Source organism: Gobius niger, assembly GCF_951799975.1.
Source record: "Gobius niger genome assembly, chromosome: 10".
Taxonomy (NCBI): domain Eukaryota; kingdom Metazoa; phylum Chordata; class Actinopteri; order Gobiiformes; family Gobiidae; genus Gobius; species Gobius niger.
This window is the reverse complement of record NC_136861.1, coordinates 19,398,768-19,417,623: the sequence shown is the minus strand read 5'-3', so window position 1 is coordinate 19,417,623 and position 18,856 is coordinate 19,398,768. Positions and strand designations below refer to the sequence as shown.

Genomic DNA, 18,856 nt, shown 5'->3' with positions numbered 1-18,856 from the left:
TTTAGAGGACTACCCGATGATGAGGTTTTTAATGCAGGCTACTAGTTACCATAGACATGCGCTAGCCTAGCACTAGCCTAGCACCACTAAACTCTTCAAATATAATGACTGCATGAATTAAAAAATATATATATATCCAGAAATCAACAACACTCTGGATAACTAGGAAATGAGGCCCTTTGTCAAATATCCCTTTAAGACCTTTATTTTTTTCCTGAGATGTTTTTTTTTTCCTGGTTGTGTGAAACATTTGAGAACCACTGTTTTGCATCACACAATCACCACACGTTGTCTGTACGACTGCGAAATAAGGAGTGAGAGAGAAATTTTAAACGTAAACAATCAAGCTCCCTCCCCTCCTGATCGGACCTGGCAGGTTCACAGAAAAGCTCGTCCCATTGGTCAAAGTGATGGCACCAGGGATTCTGATCACTTAGACTTATGTACAAATTATTTAATGTCACTTTACGTTACGTCAAATTGCAGGCCCAGGATGTCAATTAGGGCCGCGGGCTAAGCCAATATGGTGCCCTAGGTAAGATTACACATTCACTGCAACAATATACACAGCTCCTCTGAGGCATACGAAGACAAGGCTTGAAAGCTTGAAAGGTAAAAAAGATGACTGGTTTCTGACACAAAAGACCGCAAGTCTCTATCTTTCCATTCCAAAGTTATGATTGAAACTTGGTGATGCTGTCACTGGCATGGATCTTGCCTCCAGCAGAGCCTGGGTCGCCTATGCCCAGGGTCTATACGGTCAGTTATACGCAATGTATTAAATGTGTATCATTTGAGACACATACAGGATTTCACAAATAAATAGGCTTTTTTTTCCCCCTAAACAACCTATGACCGTGGAGTCAGTGGGGAAATGTCAGACAGGCCAATAACATCATAATGTCCAGATTTCTTCCTGTAGTGGCGGTAAATCAGAACAGCGATGAAGATGAGAAAGAGGACAAAAACAGCTATAACGATGAAGATTATATGATGGACAGCCTTTGTTTTTCCTGCAAAAAAGAAGAAAAAAAAAATCAGATTTGCAGTTTTTGGCTAAATGACTCTCATCACTGATGCCTGATATAGGGCATGTACCTGTTATCATCAAAGTGACATTTTTTGAAACGCTCCCAAGTTCATTCGTGGCAGTGCAGCTGTAAAGACCCGCGTCGGAAGACGTGGCTTCGAAGACAAGGACGTAACTGAGGCGCCCCCTGGTGCTCACATGGACGTTTGCAGCTTTAGGGTTTTTCCAGTGAAGCAGAGGAGGAGGGTTCCCATCAGCGCTGCACTCCAAGGTAACATTTTCCCCCTCGTTGAATTCTTTTGTGATGGCTTCTTCTGAAAACTTAGGCATATCTATAAAAAAATAATAAAAGTGAACACTCAAAAAAAAACGTCTATAATATTTTGTGAAATATCACCATGTGGCCTTTTATGTTACAGCTTACACAAAACATTGATGCTCAGTGTGTGATTGGCTCGTCCGTGTATGTTTGTGGCTACGATGGAGTATAGTCCACTGTCCAGTCTCTTCCAAGTCTCTGGTAAATCAATCACTTTGCCATCTTTAGACCAAACCGATGTTGGCTTTGGTATTCCCTCCGGTTCACACTCAGATCCACTCTTAAAATTTTCTGTCACATTATAGTGGTCATTGCAGGAGAATGACGGGCCGTCTGTAAACATATTAAGACAAGAAGAGACACAGGACGTTAACATGAGACAAAGTTAAATGCAGGATTTTATACATAACTAAAGATTTACATTTCACATTTAACTAGTACCATCTCATATAATATTTGACCTTCCAAGTGCCACCAGACTTAGATCAAATCAGGAGCAATCTAGGTATAAAAAGGTCTACAATCGAAAAAAACACTTGACTGAAGGCAGGTTATCCACTACTGCTCATTTACTTATTTTAGTTATGTATTTATTCCAGACTCGCCATGTTTGGCAGTGAGTAAAATGAATGTTTGGCCTTAGCTCCAGTACAAAAGGAACATTGGACTTACATTCAACGATGATCTTAACATCGGCCCTGGTTTTGCCCAAGTCGTTTTTAAACTCAGCTGTGTATGTTCCTGATTCACTTCTTGTCAGAGGTTTGGTAGAATTGACCAGTTTGTCCTTGTAGTACCAATACATATCAGGAGCAGGATTGCCATCGGCTTCACATCGCACTGCGTCCAACAGTAAGTCTCTACCCGCATATCTCTCCGGACATGTCACACGAGGTTTATCTGCAATAAAAAGCAACGTGATGTAGGTACAGCTATCAGCGCTGAATAAAGGCTATGAAAACAAAAAAACATACACAGAACATTGGCGGTGTAAGGTTTGGACACAGCTTTTGGGTTGTGTTCTTGTCCCAGAAGTAGCTCGGCCTCGCATGTGAAGTTCGCCCCGTTGTGGTCTTTCTCTGGAGTCAGTTCCCAAATGGAGGTCACATTGGCTAGGGTTGCATTTGATTCTTGGAAGCTGTCTAAGAGCAGATGGGCAGAAAGTGCAAGGTTAGCTTCAAATCATTTTATTCAAGTACAATGAACAAAAAAACATGCCAAAGTAAGGGTAAAATACTTCGTGAAAGTACTAATTGAGCACTGAGTAATTGTTTGAATGGACAAGTGTGATCTGAGTTCAAATTCAACAGATGTACTCAAAGTGGAAAGAGAAACTACCTTATCGTGGCATTGATTACTCAAACAACTATGATAACCCTACTCTAAGAAGTACAGTTACGTCAAAAACATTACTCAGGTACTTAAGTAAATGTAAAAACTTATAACTACTCACCTCTGTCTGTGTGGACCAGTTTACCATTCTGATACCACTTCAGTTGGACCTTCTTGACAGGAGCGACATTAAAGACGTCACATTTCAGCCCGCGTGGTTTGCCTTCCTCCATTGGACTGTTGTCTGTTGGAGAGACCCGCACCTCGTCTGGAGATTCTGTAAAAACACAACAGAGTTTGGGAATGTGATGTCATATCGCTAAGCGCAATGGGATTAGCAGCAATTGTAAACTAATGGAGATTTCAAAAGTTACAATACTGTAGTTATTCATTACATTAAAACACCACAGTGAGTTAGATGTATTTACCAGTATTAACTTAGCAGCTAATGTAGTTGTTCCACGGCCTTTTCTCCACTTTTTATACCGTTTTTAGCTAATGTTAGTCAATGGAAATGTTTAGTAACAGCTGCAAAGGTGGCGAATCACCATGGTAACTGTGGAATTTCCCGAACTCTATAGATTGCCTTAATCTCTTAACCCCTTCCTGAACCGAGCACGTTTTCTCCAGTTTGGCTTTACCCTTATCTAAAAGCTTCAGTCAAAATAGCAACAAAATTAGACCTAAACAAGGGTGGATCAACTAAAGACGAACAATGCAAAAGAGCGTCAAAAAAAGGGGATGAAAATGTGTGACGAAAATACAACAAGAGAAGCAACAAAAGAGTAACAGAAAACTGACAAAAAAGTGGAGGAAAAAAATGGAAAAAGGGACAAAAATGTAAATGCAAACACAAAATAACAGAAAAAGGACAAAAAGGAGACAAAAAAGTGTGATGAAAATGCAACAAAAAGAAAAGGGACAAAAATGCCAGAATGTGAGGAAAAAGATCAGTGTAGATCAGTTTTGTAGGTATTAGCTTTCAAATGAGGCCTATAGACTGTGACCTTTTAGATTTGAGTAAATAAAAGCTGAACTGGAGAAAATGCACTTTGTTAAGGTGGGGATTAAGACGCAGTATAACATATGGAGATTGCATGGTGACCATAACAAGGGATAGTGTATTTTCCAGCCATTATCAATACGAAAACACTATGTTTTGAGGGAATTCATGTTTTTTACACTGGGTTAAAGGGACTATACAGAGTTTGAAAATGTTAAAATTAAGTATTTTCCTCCCCCTACATACCCCAGCAATGTCCTAATGTGTAGAATGAGCCCAGACCTGTTCACCACAACTGCCTCTAAAACCCTGCACTGTTACTCAAAAAGGTGTTAATTCGGGTCCGAAGTGCCGTCATGCATGAGCTTAATATAGAAGGTGCAGTTACACGTATGACCTGAGGTGGCAGTAGCGAGTATAAAATGACCAACTTGAACCTAGCCCCTTCAAGGTAAATTGTTAGTTTCGGTCACTTACTCCAGACGGTGATATCCAGTGGCTTTGAACATTGGGATCCATTTTGAAGATTTATGAAGCATTTCGCTGTTATAATCCAGGCTTTCACTTCCTTTGCCCTCCACTCTAAGTGAGTCACGGGAGTTAAGCCTATGCCGTCAGTAGTCGCCTCCCAGCCGAGTCCCTCAGCGTCTGTCTCTGTTGTGCTGCAGTTGGATGAAGCCGGGTCGCCAATTTTCACCAGTATCTTATCTGGAGCTATTGTTACTGGGCAATCTGAAATTCAGAAAAAAAAGCAATGAAAAAATATGTAAATACATTTCTAATTTGGACTTGATTGGGGACAGGCACTTGGATTTTGGTCGTGAGTGAGTGAGCCTATAGAGATTAGAGAGTGCCCTTTATGTATTCGGATTAAGCCATACAATTCCAGTGTGGAGGCTCATTCTACTTTTCTGACTAGACAGCTTTGTAAGAGTGAATAAATCAATATTATAACTGCCATCAATCATTTTTTATTATGCAATAATTAACCTCTTAAGCCCCACCTGAACCGAGCACATTTTCTCTAGTTTGGCTTCACCCATATCCAAAAGCTTCTTGAAAATAGCGACGAAAACGGCATAAAAAAGCAACAAAAGAGCAACAAGAAATGGGTAAAAATGAGATGGAAAAAATGGGAAAAAAAGGGATGACAATGCGGCAACAACACGAGGAAATAGATCCGTTTAGATCAGTTTTGTAGGTCTTAGCTTTCAAATGAGGCACTGGCCTATAGGCTTAAAGCTTTTAGATTTGGGAGAAAATGCGCTCGGTAAACCCTACTCATGCTTTAATTTGGAGTGACCAAACTTCATTTTCGATTCAGATTGTCCATACTTTTCTGTACCATATAAGGATGTTGTATTACACCTGTATTGGATTGTGTTTACCTGATGATTTTGGTGGTGCTGCTGCTGCTGCTGCTGTTGTTGTGTTTGTTGCTGCTGTTGTTGGTGTTATTGTTGTTGTTATTATTATGGGAGTTGGTGTTGTTGTTTCCGGCACAGTGACAATAAATGTCTTCTTATCCGACCCAAGATCATTAGACGCCTCGCACTCTAAAGTCGTGTTCTCGTTCACTTGGCTTCGGTTGATGTTGAAGCTGATATTGTTTGAGACAGTGACTCCATCTTTGATCCACCTGTAGTGAGGAGGAGGGCTGCTCATCACGTCGCAGCTTAAGCTCACTTCATCACCGTCATTCAGATGTATGTCGTATGTATTTTCCGCAAACTTTGGAGCATCTACAGAGACAAGGCAGAATAGTGTCAAAAGTTCATGTAGAATTTTTTACACTTTTCTATTTAGCATATTTGGAAAAGACTAGGCGTAATAACATTGGACTTAAATATAATGATAAATATAAAAATCACGACTTAACAAGATCAAAAAAACAATTTCAATCTTTAAATCATTGTTTTTTGTATGTAGAATCCAAAGTTACGGACTTCAATTAGCGCCACACTTCAGAAAGCACAGATGATTCTCTTTACACGGCTGTTTTGTCTATTTTAAAGCCACACCATGTAGAATTGAAATACAAGCATTTATTTTATGACAGATATTTTCATCAATGAAAAATGCCTCATAAATGTACAAACAAACATGTGCTTTTGCTGTAAGCGGCCCAGCAGTCCTACGACGTGACTATAACTCTACCGGGAGTGGGTACGTCTCCAGCTCGTTGCCATGGAGATGTCGAGTAAAGTCAGCAGAACATGTTAAGTTCTTATCCAAAATCCATTCTTTGATTACCCACTGCAGTAATAGCATTTTCTGTGTGGAGCTGGTCATTGGGAGAAGGTTTTGCGCTGATAGCAACAGCATTGTCCAAAATACTACGCGGTGTACCTTTAAAACAGGCCAGAACAAATGACTACTTTAAGAAAATCTAAGAAAATTTACACCACATGTGTCAAGGTCAAGGCCCACGGGCCACATGCGGCCCGTGAGATGACCCTTTGAGGAGCAATTCCTGTGCATGTAAAAAAAGGAGTAAGTCTCTAGCCCATTCCTGTGCGGAGTGGGCTGTCTGCATTTTTCCATATATTTTTACCATATGGTTATTTTTAACTACATTACCAGTTTGCCCACTCCAGCCACTAGGGGGCATCTTAAAGTAAAGGGGTATTTCAGGATTTTTGACATAAGGCCTCATTTCCTAGTTATCCAGAGTGTTGCTGATTTCTGGAGATATTTTTTTTGTAATTCATGCAGTTCTTATGTTTGAAGAGTTTCCTGGCGCTGGGCTTGTGCTAGGCTAGCGCATTTCTACGGTATCAGATAGCCTGCATTAAAAACAGTCTGACTCACTCCACAGTGCACCTGAGGCAAATCACTTATAACGCTAGACTAACCATATAAATGTCTGTGTTGTTATGGAAATTTTGGAAATCCAACTGTATATTATATATTATTATACGTTTATTATGTGCTTCATTGTAATTGCATTACGTATGTGTTATGAGCGACAGACAAGTACGCACTGTACCCTGTTTACAGCTAAGAGACAGTGTTTTCAGCTAAGGGACACCTGCTCGGACACCTGCGTGGCCGGGGTAGTACATCTTATCTCGATTTGGAGACAGGGTGTCTGTGTCCTTGCTTTGGCGACGTTTGTCTAATACATCTTCGTCAGCGTTTTTGAATGTCTTAGGTCAACCTGAACCATTACACCATTGGGGGCATTCCACAATCGTATGATCATTGTTTGTCTTTGTGTATAAATACTGTGAGCTCTGAACTGCGCTTCAGAGCATCTTGTATCTCGGTACTTGATGTGTCTCCATGTGCACATGTCCAATAAATCGGCACGCTTGACTCACGACAACTTCTCTCCAGATTTTATTTAATATGGTCTCAATATTTACCATAACAATTGGCGTTGTCGGCAAAACTTTTGAGCGATTTTTTTTTTCCTCACGTAGTGAGCAGTGTTGGCCACATGGAAGCCTAATTTTTCTTTCAGCCTCAAGCCTCGCAATTTGGAGAGAGAGGACTGTGTCACTCCGTGGGAAAACGTCGCCACTAAGTTAAAGAATCTGCGAAATAATGGTGAGTTGTTGTCTGATTCAACCGTGTGTTTAAGGGTCCCGATTTTAGTAGAACTTATATTTTTTGGCTGATGTTTTGTGCTCAGTGTAACCTTCGATAGTGTTTAGTCTGTCCTGCGTCCGTGCCATTTTTCCTCTGGGGTTACGTTTATGGTGTTTCTTGGGAACCTAAGTTTTTGCACACTGCCGGGCTGGGCCTAAATCCACGCTCACCTAGGAAGGTAACGGGTGGTTAGAGTCCCCCGTGTAAGGTGGTTAGAGTCCACCTTGTAGGGACGGTCATCCAATAAACAAGTGGTTAGAGTCCACTTTCAGTGTCCCTTACTGAGGTTAGAGTCCTCAAAGTAGTGATTACCAGGTGGAGCAAGTGCTTGGAGCACTGGCAACAGTCGTAGAGACGTCTCGGCGTAGTTTGTTTTGGTGGATATTGGAAAAGCGTACGTACGCCCATTTAGGTAATGGGGAAAGGGCAGTCAAGGAGCGGTGTGTGTGAGGTTCCGGAGACAGCAATTACCCTGATTATGAAAAGTAAACATGGCAATGAAAGTGTAGAGTGTCTTGCAGTATGGACAGCACAATTTGGTTTTCCAGCGGGGGGATCTCTGAGTACAAACCAGCTTAAAAAATTAAGGGAAAATTTAGAACAAGAAAAAGAGAAACTGTTAAAATCTAAAAGTATTTCGACACAAACGGTAAAAACACTGGGAAATCACGAGAAATGGTTAAAAGTATGGGAAGAAGAAGCATGGGCCCGAGAGAAAAAGAGAATATGTAAACAATTGCCAATGGCCATGAGTGAGAGAGATAAGCTGAATGTGAGAGCGCGAGTGAATGAGGACGGAAATCCACCGCCCTATCGCACCAACTCATACACAAACACGCACATGAACCCTAGTAACACTACAGTTAGCACTGGCGCCAGGACACACACCTCTGCTCGAGAGCAAAATACTGCTGTCTCTTCTTTGTATCCCTTTCAGGATCTGCCTCCTCTTTCCGCGGTGCACCTGGACTGGGACCTCGACTCCTGCCAACATGTCCGACCCCAACCCGTTGCCGAGCCCGCCGAGAGACCAGCGCAGCTCAGCGACATGAACGCGACACCCCCAGAAGACATCACAAAAGAAGAAGACGAGCCAACACCACTGAGTAATGAACTGACAGAAACTGCTGCGGCCTCAGGTACCACACTCAAAATACCAAAGAAGAAAAGAGAACCGACAGTTAAAAAAGACTGGCATAGCGGGCCACTGCGCAACACCAACACCACAACAACGTTTCCGATGATAGAGGTGGCCGGACCGGACGGACCAACGCTTGTGTACCGCCCGTGGAGTCTTGCGGATGTGGAGGGAGCTGCAAAACTCCTGCCTGACCCTGTTGTTGATGGTCCCAAGTATGCTAAAGAATTTAATGTTTTCTGTAGAGAATATCGCCCCTCCGGTATTGAAGTTAGACGCATGCTGAGCTCAAGTATGAAAGCCACTGACTTTGCAAAAATTAGCAGCAAAATTCCAGAAGCTGGGCTCAGATCAAAAGAAATTGACCAAGACAGAGACACTGCTTATCTAAATGCTATGGACACTTTAGGAAAAGAAATTGAAGAGAAGTTTCCTCAGAAGATCGATATGTCCATAATTGCCACAGTAAAACAAAGACCTAATGAGCCATCTGATGATTATATTCAACGGTTAACTGAAATTTTTGATATACACAGTGGGCTGACCAGCCCAGCGAACGGAGGTCCAGCTGACAGCCTCTACGAGATCCATCTCTGCCATGCCATTATTCGAACTCTACTTCCAGAGGTACGTAAAGTGATCCAAAAGAACTATGTCGGGGGGATGGATGAGCCAACATTGAATGACCTTAAAAGACACGCTCGACATGCCTTTAACGTTGTGATGGAGAAGCAGGGGGCCAGCAGCGCGAAGCGTGAGAAAGAACTACATGAGGCCACTCTGACCCTGTTTGCAGCGAATGGACAATCAGGTACACCCCAATATGGTCCCCAGAACCCGTTCCAGTACAACCAACGTCCTAATGGCAGAGGCAGAGGACGCGGGGGAAATGGGGGACGTTACAGGGGTAGGGGCCAACGCAATTATGGTCACTTTAATAACAACACTGGTGCCTGTTTTAAGTGTGGTGCATTCGACCATTGGATCAGAGACTGTCCCAAGGCCCAAGGAGAACAACAAGAGCTGTTTGGACAACATCACGAGTACTTCCACAGGGGGCAGAATGGGTCGGATTGACTAGGTATGGAGGAGGGGAACGGGTCCGGGAGCGCCAAGGAAACAGCGGCAGAAACCTTGCTCTCAAAAATGGGTAACGAGCAGACACACACTACACAACTTGTTTTTGAAACTATTGCTCATCTTGAAAAGCAAGACAAACCTCTAACAGACACATATGCATTAATGGCTAAAGTTACAAATAGTTTTCCCGAGTACACCTTAGAAATAGAGGGTGAAAATGTTCAATTTATGGTGGACTCAGGCGCCACAAATTCTGTGGTCAAAATGTCTAGCTTAATGCAAAAACCAAAGATGAGCGGTAGGTTCACATACTCTTTAGCAGCATCAGGGGCAGCAACCAAGGAGCAGTTCACGTCACCACTCAAACTTTATGACTCTGTAGGCGAGCCATTCAAACACTCTTTCCTATTGTCCACATTATGTCCTGTCAACCTATTGGGTCGAGATCTGATGTGCAAATTAGACCTTTCACTGATTTCCACAGCAGATGGGTTAAAAGTTGCAAGTAAGGAAGATTTGGCAAACAATTTGTTTATGGGACTGTATGCAGAGGCATCAGTACCCCAATATCATTTCTACTGGAAATTATCACCAATTCCCATGATCAATAACTTAATGACACATGTTTTTTTAATGACAATACAGAGCTCAGAGATTTGGTAGATTTGCAATGCTCTTTGGGTCTGTCATCTGATTTAGAAGATATGTTTGATTGATCGTGGGGTCAGTGTGATGTAGACACGCTGGTCACTAAATATTTTTATTGGGGAAATCATTTTTCTGCCCTTACATTGTCCCTAGATGCGCAACAAGAACAGTATTTTTACTTACCATGTTCCCAATTATATATTGCATTTTCAAAGCCTAAAAAGAAAGCCTGGTCGCGAGCAGCAAGAGAGGTAATCACATGATACTTAGAAAGCTCTTCATGAGATATGTTTTGTTACACCTTTAGACATTGAACTCCAAAGTCCAGCACATGTCAATCACATGCTAAAATGCAATGAAGAAGCGCTTTGCTACAGACACCAGCTTGTTCAACATGCTCTGCTTTATAGGTACCACAATTTGTCTAGAGCAGAGGTCTGCAACATTAAATTAAAATTTCAGAATCAATGACAGCAAAACAATCCCCACTCTAAAAAAACAATCAAACCCACTTTCCGGTGCATGTAGTGAGGTGTGGGGGTCCACAAACCATAGGTTTGGGGGGCCTTGACCGAAACAATGCTGCAGACCACTGCTATAGCTAAATAGCTCTTACAAAATGTTTTAATAGATAATGTCATGAACATAGAATTATAACGTAAAGACACTGTTACACGTGTTAAAGGTTGTAAGCTTTAGTCTTGAGTCTCATTTTAGTGAATACATTTGCTTTTTATTCTAATCTACGGGTTAAAGTGGTTTATGAGAATTCTGGGGTACAGGGTTATTATTTATTATTACTATAGGGTAATTTTGTTTGAATTAGTGACTGGCCGAGATCTCAAGCAATACATTATATAGTTTGACCTCAACACCTGTTGGATTGTAGGTCATCTCCATTTCAATTAAAGGGTAGCCTGAGGCACTGGCATGTTTTTTATTATTTAGAATTTTTTTTTTTTTTTTTTTTATGTATTTATTTATTTATCTTTTAAGTCAGGATAATTGCCAGATTTAATTATGCATTTCAATAATTTCGCCTCGAGTAATTTTTTGATTTAAAAAAAAGAAAAAATGTAGATTTTTTTTTACTGTGAGCTCACTCATTAAATTTTCTGTTTTTTTTGTTTGTTTTTTTTTCGTCTGGAAATAATAGTGACAAATGAGTTGAAATTAATTTGTCCTTTCTTCATTCAGCTTTTTGGCCAATTCTATGTCTGCAGACAACAAACTTTTTTTCCTTTTTTCCTATTTTCTCTCAGGCTCTGTCCTTGTCTATCTCGCCTGCTACTAGGGCAGCCTCAACAGCAACAGCGGCAAACAGGGTGACAAAATCTCTATTTGGATATGCTCTATATTAAAAAAGAATAACACAATCAAAACAGGAAATAAACAAGTATTATTTCAATTTAAAATGATAAATTACAGAAGGGAAAATAATGTATGCAAATAAGGTTAAATAGTTTGAATTGCACAAAAGAGTCTGAAAGATCAAAGTAAAAACAGAACGTTTAAAATATATTTTGAGGAAATATCTGAAAGACGATAACTTAAAAATAATAATAATAAGACTGATGCATGTTTCGTAAAAATAATACAAACAATGGAGAAACAAACAATAAAAAAAAAAAAAAACAACAACAACAGAGATTAATAATAAAATAGTAAATTTACTTGGCTCGCTTGTGAAAGATAAATACGTGAACTAAACATAATACATCGTGTAAAAAATATTGTTGCAAACTCTGTTGATTAACTTGAGCTTGACCCAAACCTCTTGATAAGAATTCTTTGCGAAGGCCTGTACCAAATGTGTTCATTTTTTTTATTTGTTTTTTTTGTTTGTTTTTTCTTTGGGAAATGTGATCACATGACAGGACAACTTCCTGACCCAAACATAGTGAATTATACAAACGATTATTATTCCATATGGCAGTAATGGCACATGTGCTTGGGAAAAAGGTGAGTATTTGGTGAAGAGTTGACGACTTGACTGGACTAAAGCATGCTACTAACACAGGTTTTGTTTGAGTGAATGTGAATGGCTGAACTAATAACTTCATGTTTGTCTTGTCTTGTCTATGACTTGGACAGAACACTATGGTAAACATCTATGTGGGTATTGGATTTTGAATTTCCAGGTTTTTAACAGGTGCCGGGAAGCAGCAGTGACTACAGAGTCACAAATCTGAGAAAAGAATGTTGTTTTGTCTATGTTTTCTTTGTTTTTGTTTTTTCTCTGTGTCCCTATTCTCAGACCGTACAGGGATCACTACAGTTCAAAACTCACAGAACCAATATGCAGAATGAGAAGCCTATTTGAAACCATGGTTTGTGTGCAAGAAACTAATGATGGATCACGATAATTGTGCGGTTTGGTAAGATACTTGTTTCTTTATTTCTTTGTGTCAGGGACATAACATACTGAAAACATTGTTTATCAATAAAGCCTAACAACTGAGGCCTTTTTTACAAAATACCGGGGTTTAAACAGGCAAAAACAAGTCACATTTTTTTTAATGCCCAAAACTATATTTTAATTTATAGTATTTTTGAATTTATAGAAATTTACCAATTTATTTAAATTGATAAAGTAATGGCCAAGATGTTATATCTTATATAGCAAATTCATTGAATTTAGTCCTGATACTTGAGAATATTACCCACTTGTTCTCAGAGTGTGTTCAGCATGTTCAGAACAAATATAAAGGTCATCTGAAATTTGAGTTCTGAAGTGTATTGTGGAGGTATAAAATCTTTTGGAAATCTACTGTTAGTGTCTATATGTATTAATGCAGTTTAAACCAGCTAATCAGCACAGTATGACAAATTATGAATTTGGCAATTATGACAATGTAAAGAATATTAATCACTGTATTACAGAAGAACAGCAGAACGGCAGAACAGCATGTCGTATTCAGATCGGCCTCAGATAGGCCTACTCTTGGTAATGTTTTTTGCTGTGCAACCTTTTTCTGCTTTCTGATTAGCAGGTCATCTGAAATAATACTATGCCATGAATCGGTACTCAAAATGTGAAACCAGTTCTGAACTGGAGCTGGGCCGAGGTCTGCAGAGACCGCCCTCCATGATACGGTGGAAGACCTGGACATCGACACGCTGACTGCATGCTCTCCTGATCACGGACTCAACCAGCCTGGCTCGTCTGGACTTGGGGACCATTCCAACGCCTCTGGACGTTCTCCCTGGCCCTTGTGAAAGCGGCGGGGAGTGCCCTGACTTTCCTGGGATGGGGGACGAGGAAGACGAGGTTGGCACGACCGCGACCTCCTGCGTTGAAACACTAAGGCGTGGGCGCTAGGTGCTACGTGGGACCTGGTCTAGGCTTCGCGCTGGGCCAACGCTGGATGAGAGTGAGGCCCTCGGGTAACTCCAACGATCACAAATACTCCGAACTGTATTCAGATCTCTCAGTGTCACAAGATTCACTGAGACCACGTCTACACTGACTGGTAACTCACATCTGAACATGATGACTCCGGACGCTAGAGACGACGACACTCCCTTTTCAGGGGAGCACGTTGAGTCTTCAGCCTTCTGAAGAGTGGCATCGTCCACTTTGTCTTCAGTTTGCTGAAGAATAGCAGTTTGTAACTAAAACATAAAAGCCAAGTGTTTGTAGAACTAGATCTTAATGTTGGGTACTAAAATAAATTACAATTCAGTTAAATGGTTTAACATATCACCCTATAGACCATAAACATAGCGTGATAAATTTGGCCATATTATTATCCTGTCCATATTACATCATCATCTAGAGTTGTTGGTTACACACAAACTCTTGTTTTTGTAAGCTCTGACTCAGGAATTTAGCTCCTTTATCTTATGCATCTCAGTCGCTGACATTCCCCTAAGATCTGACATCTGTATTTCTAATTTTGTTTAGGTTGGTGATTTTCTTACAAGAAAGTGAAAGTTCTGTTGTTGTTTTTTGTTTATTCAAACGGGGACAGTGTACAGAACTATTAGTCTTTACAAAAGAAGAGATGAGCACTAACCAGTATTTGTTTTTGTTTTTTTATAATCAGCAATAGTCAAAGTTTATTCTTATTTGGAGTACTTTTTAGTTGTTATGTTGATCAAAATAAAATAAAGTTTTATTATAATCAAGAGTGGGGATTGTTATGGAAATTTTGGAAATCCAACTGTATATTATATATTATTATACGTTTATTATGTGCTTCATTGTAATTGCATTACGTATGTGTTATGAGCGACGGACAAGTACGCACTGTACCCTGTTTACAGCTAAGAGACAGTGTTTTCAGCTAAGGGACACCTGCTCGGACACCTGCGTGGCCGGGGTAGTACATCTTATCTCGATTTGGAGACAGGGTGTCTGTGTCCTTGCTTTGGCGACGTTTGTCTAATACATCTTCGTCAGCGTTTTTGAATGTCTTAGGTCAACCTGAACCATTACACCATTGGGGGCATTCCACAATCGTATGATCATTGTTTGTCTTTGTGTATAAATACTGTGAGCTCTGAACTGCGCTTCAGAGCATCTTGTATCTCGGTACTTGATGTGTCTCCATGTGCACATGTCCAATAAATCGGCACGCTTGACTCACGACAACTTCTCTCCAGATTTTATTTAATATGGTCTCAATATTTACCATAACAGTGTCGATAATTTTAACCATTTTGCATTTAAAAGAACATATATTTGAGCAGCATCAGCTTCGTGTTTGTATAAGCTACGCGGCGGCGGAGTGATCTGCTAGAAAATAGTCCCTCAAAATGCGATCATTCATGTGACGCAAGCTCAGTCATATTCCAAAAAATATTCTATGGACACAAACATTTATATGGTTAGTCTGGCGTTATAAGTGATTTTTCTCTGGTGCACTGCGGAGCGGGTCAGACTGTTTTTAATGCAGGCTCGCTGATACCATAGAAATGCTGTAGCCTTGCACTAGCGTAGCGCCACGAAGCTCTTCAAATACAGTATAAGAAGTGCATGAATCACACAAAAAATAACACTCTGGATAACTAGGAAATTAGGCCCTATGTCTAAAATCCTGAAATATCCCTTTAAAAAGGGAAGGCACTGACATAATAAGAGATCAGGATATAAACAGCATAATGGTAAATGGTCAGTCTGCCCCAGGGTGGTTGTAAGTAAGTAACTTACTGCCATCAAGTGGGGACTGAATGAATAATGACTTGAGAAACATGTGACACAGGCTGATAAAGCGCAATAAGTGTAAGATGTTGTTATTTATGAGGCCACAGTCCTCATATATGCGGCCCGCAACCCGCCGTGGGGGCTGAATTTCGGCCCTCGACCCAAACGAGTTCGACACCCCTGCTTTACACAACAGACATCTCTGGTACAACTGTGAATTTACACCGGCATCGTTCTGATTGACGCAGTACTCACATATTTTCCACGTATCACTTGAAACAAAAAGAGGTCCCTGTGGTCCCCACTCCGATGCTTCACAAGTGAAAGTCGCCGCGTCCTGCACAGGCCGGGTCAGGGCAGTCGACACATTCATTAGAAGATTGGCCCCGGTTGGGAGATGGTTCGTTGTGTTCACTACTGTGTCGTTGTTCATGTACCACGTGATGGTGAGGTTCTGCACTACAGCAACATCACGGACGTCACACTTGAGCTCAAGCTGTTTCCCTTTTATTCCATTACTTTGCACCGTGACACTAGTTGGTTTCTCTGTCCAAAAAAAAGAGTCAATTAACAAGGATAGAAACTTGAACTGTTATAAAGTTTACTCGAAGAAAACAGCTGTCCTAGCGGGAAAGATAAAGACCAGCCAAAAACAATGGACAAATGACCTGTGACACACTGCACCAACAATGTGACTTTGAACTGACTTGGACAGCCTTCCTGAATAGTTTGACTTTATTGTATTGTTGCTGTTATTGTTCTTGGCTTGTTTTATTTCAGTCTGCATTACTTTTGTGTGAAGAGTGTGGGAGGGTTATGGGTGGATTTCCTTTTCTTGTCTGCATTTTTCCATATATTTTTACCATATAAATAAAGCTATGATGTTTGAAAATAATTTAGACCAAGCAATATCCATAAAGCAATATCCATAATACAGGTGAAACTCGGAAAATTAGAATATCGTTCAAAAGTTAATTTATTTCTGTAATTCAAGTTAAAATGTGAAACTTATGATATAGACTCATTACATACAGATATGTCAAGCCTTTATTTGTTATAATGTTGATGATTATGGCTTACAGTCCATTTTTACAAGCTGAGCCATAATACTCAAAATGATACTGAAAGCTATACAGGTGCTCGTCATATAATTAGAATATCATGCAAACGTTATTCAACTAAAACTGTGAAACTAATATATGACAGACTCATTACATGCGAAGTGAGATATGTATAGCCTTTATTTGTTATAATTTTGATTATTATGGCTCACAGCTTGTAAAAACCCCAAATTAAAAATCTCACAAAATTAGAATATTTTGAAAATGTTAGCCATAATCATCAAAACTATAACAAATGCTTGCATGTAATGAGTCTATCATATATTAATTTCACAGTTGAAGTTGAATAACCGAAATGAATGCACTTTTAAACGATATTCAAATTTTCCGAGTTTCACCTGTATAAAAAAAAAACACCATGTTGAATCACTGAGGGTTTTTTTTGTGAGAGTGAAACTGACTGATAACAGATAACGGTATTCAGTTTTCATTTTTCTTAGATTTGGTTCGGTCTTTTTTTGACACAGTTTGACATAAAATAAAGGATTTTTGTTAGAAATGTAATGTAACATACTGAGAGTTAGTGAATATTGCAATTTTTGTCATGCGTATCATGCAGTCCTATCTTGGTTTTATGGAGCGGGATCCATCAAAATCTATAGTAGTATAGTAGCCTAATAAACAAGCCTAGCACAGGAATAGCATGGTCATAAGATGGAAATAGTACCTGAAAGTGTAATTGCGTGTTAATTATATATAGTAGTAATATAACAAATCATTCCCTTCCTCAAACAGTATAAATGCTGTAAAGTACCAGGAAGCATGGTTAGTATTTTCTTAGTAATATAGAAACAAAGCTGCAAAATGCATTATCCCCCTGTTAACACAAATTGATACTATTTCCAGCCTATTACGATGTTATTTCAAGGCTGTAAACAGTGAGAGACAGAACAGTCAAATTTACCTGTTCAGAATCATTATAGTATTACACTAAATGGGCATATGTGTAGTTAGAGTAAAATAGTGACACATTGGTCGGATCGCTCATGTTAAAGTCAAGCCCTGACGCTAAATACTGGCCATCACTGTACTTACTGTAAGTTTTTATTTGAAGCATTTCACTGCACGCGTGGTTGTCATTGAGTTTAATTGTGCAGTAGGCCAATGTATTCCAGTCAATACGTGGTATTTCCAACATGGTGTATAAATTGCCTTCGTCTTGTTTTTCACTGCCGAGAGTCCAGTACAGGCCTTTGTCACCATCAGCTGTTGAGGTGCAATTGACAGAGATGGATGTACCAAATGCTTGCACAACCTCAGGAGGCTGCAGAGTCAGGGGGCACGCAGTGGACCAGTCTGTGCAAAGATACAGTAGTTTTACACACATGGATCAAGACAAAGTAAAGAGTTAGTGTTTGAAATAAAAACCTGTATTACTCTTAAACACCCAAAAATATCAACAAATTGGTGAAATAAGATCAAGTAAAAGAGATTTGAAAGTTGCCCGTCTCATTGATGAGGTGAGTTTAGTTTGTCACATGCCAAAATATGCTGCTGAGTTTTTTTCTTTAAAATAAAACTTTTAAAAATAAGTGCCAACTGCAAAATGAATATCCTTTCGAACAATCTAATTCAATCTTCACATAACCCTATAAGCACGTGTTACTTACCCAGCAGCGCAGTCAAAAGCACGAGGGGGCCGAACATTGTGTGGCGGGGCATGTTGGCTTATAGGACCATCAAATGGGTAGAGGAGGGTGCCAGGATTCAGGATGCTGAGCTGTGGAGCCAGCGCTTGTCCTGAAGCCGCTCTGGATGGGAATGACCTGGGCCCGTTGTCAGTTGGAAAGAGGCTCAGAAGGGAAAGCAGATTGTATATATAAAGGGAAACTCTACGCCCTGTAGAACAGGAAACTGCAAACGGAAACGGTGACACCACAACCCCCCTGTTAGCTCCTCTGTTTGAACACATGCACCCCTCCCCTCGCTTTTGAGCAATCACATATGACCTGCTCAGAAGATAAAACGTTTGCATGATTTATTGAAGCCGAGTGATCAGTTTGTCACAATTACAGAACAATACAACTTTAATTCACAGATTTTTCAATGAAGGTTCTTGAGTCATCATCTGTAGTCTGTAGTTGAAGTGTCGAATGATTCACAGCTCATCCAAAAGGCTTCGTCAGCGCCTCGTCAGCCTAACGTTTGACACTTCAGCTACAGAGTACAGAAGATGACTCAAGAACCTTCATTGAAGATGGAAAACTCCTGTACGAATAGGGAGCCTACACAGACATTTCACAGATTTTTAGCATTGCATATTACAATCCAGAGGTTAACAACAGATTAAAAGGTAGCAGGTTAACAAATTCACATATCAATGGTGCACAACAGGGTGTAGGCAACGTCAGGCCTTGGAGCAGAGCCTGGTCCTCCAGCATAGATCCCATGGCCCACAACAGATTTACAGAAATATGATTGCCCACAACAACGATCAATGTT

The 18,856-nt window shown here is 40.2% G+C and overlaps 1 protein-coding gene across 1 annotated transcript; it reads right to left on the bottom strand.

The window, feature by feature from the left end:
• Positions 1–793: 793 nt before the first annotated feature.
• On the bottom strand, positions 794–18,205 carry LOC306969371 (vascular cell adhesion protein 1). The gene is made up of 11 exons (XM_079564986.1): positions 18,025–18,205; positions 17,450–17,710; positions 15,549–15,839; positions 5,073–5,426; positions 4,162–4,416; positions 2,803–2,958; positions 2,324–2,491; positions 2,022–2,249; positions 1,455–1,682; positions 1,099–1,362; positions 794–1,013 (listed from the first exon to the last, which is right to left on the bottom strand). The coding sequence occupies exons 1-11, from the start codon at positions 18,074–18,076 to the stop codon at positions 850–852; spliced, it is 2,421 nt and encodes an 806-aa protein (XP_079421112.1). The 5' UTR covers positions 18,077–18,205; the 3' UTR covers positions 794–849.
• Positions 18,206–18,856: the final 651 nt, after the last annotated feature.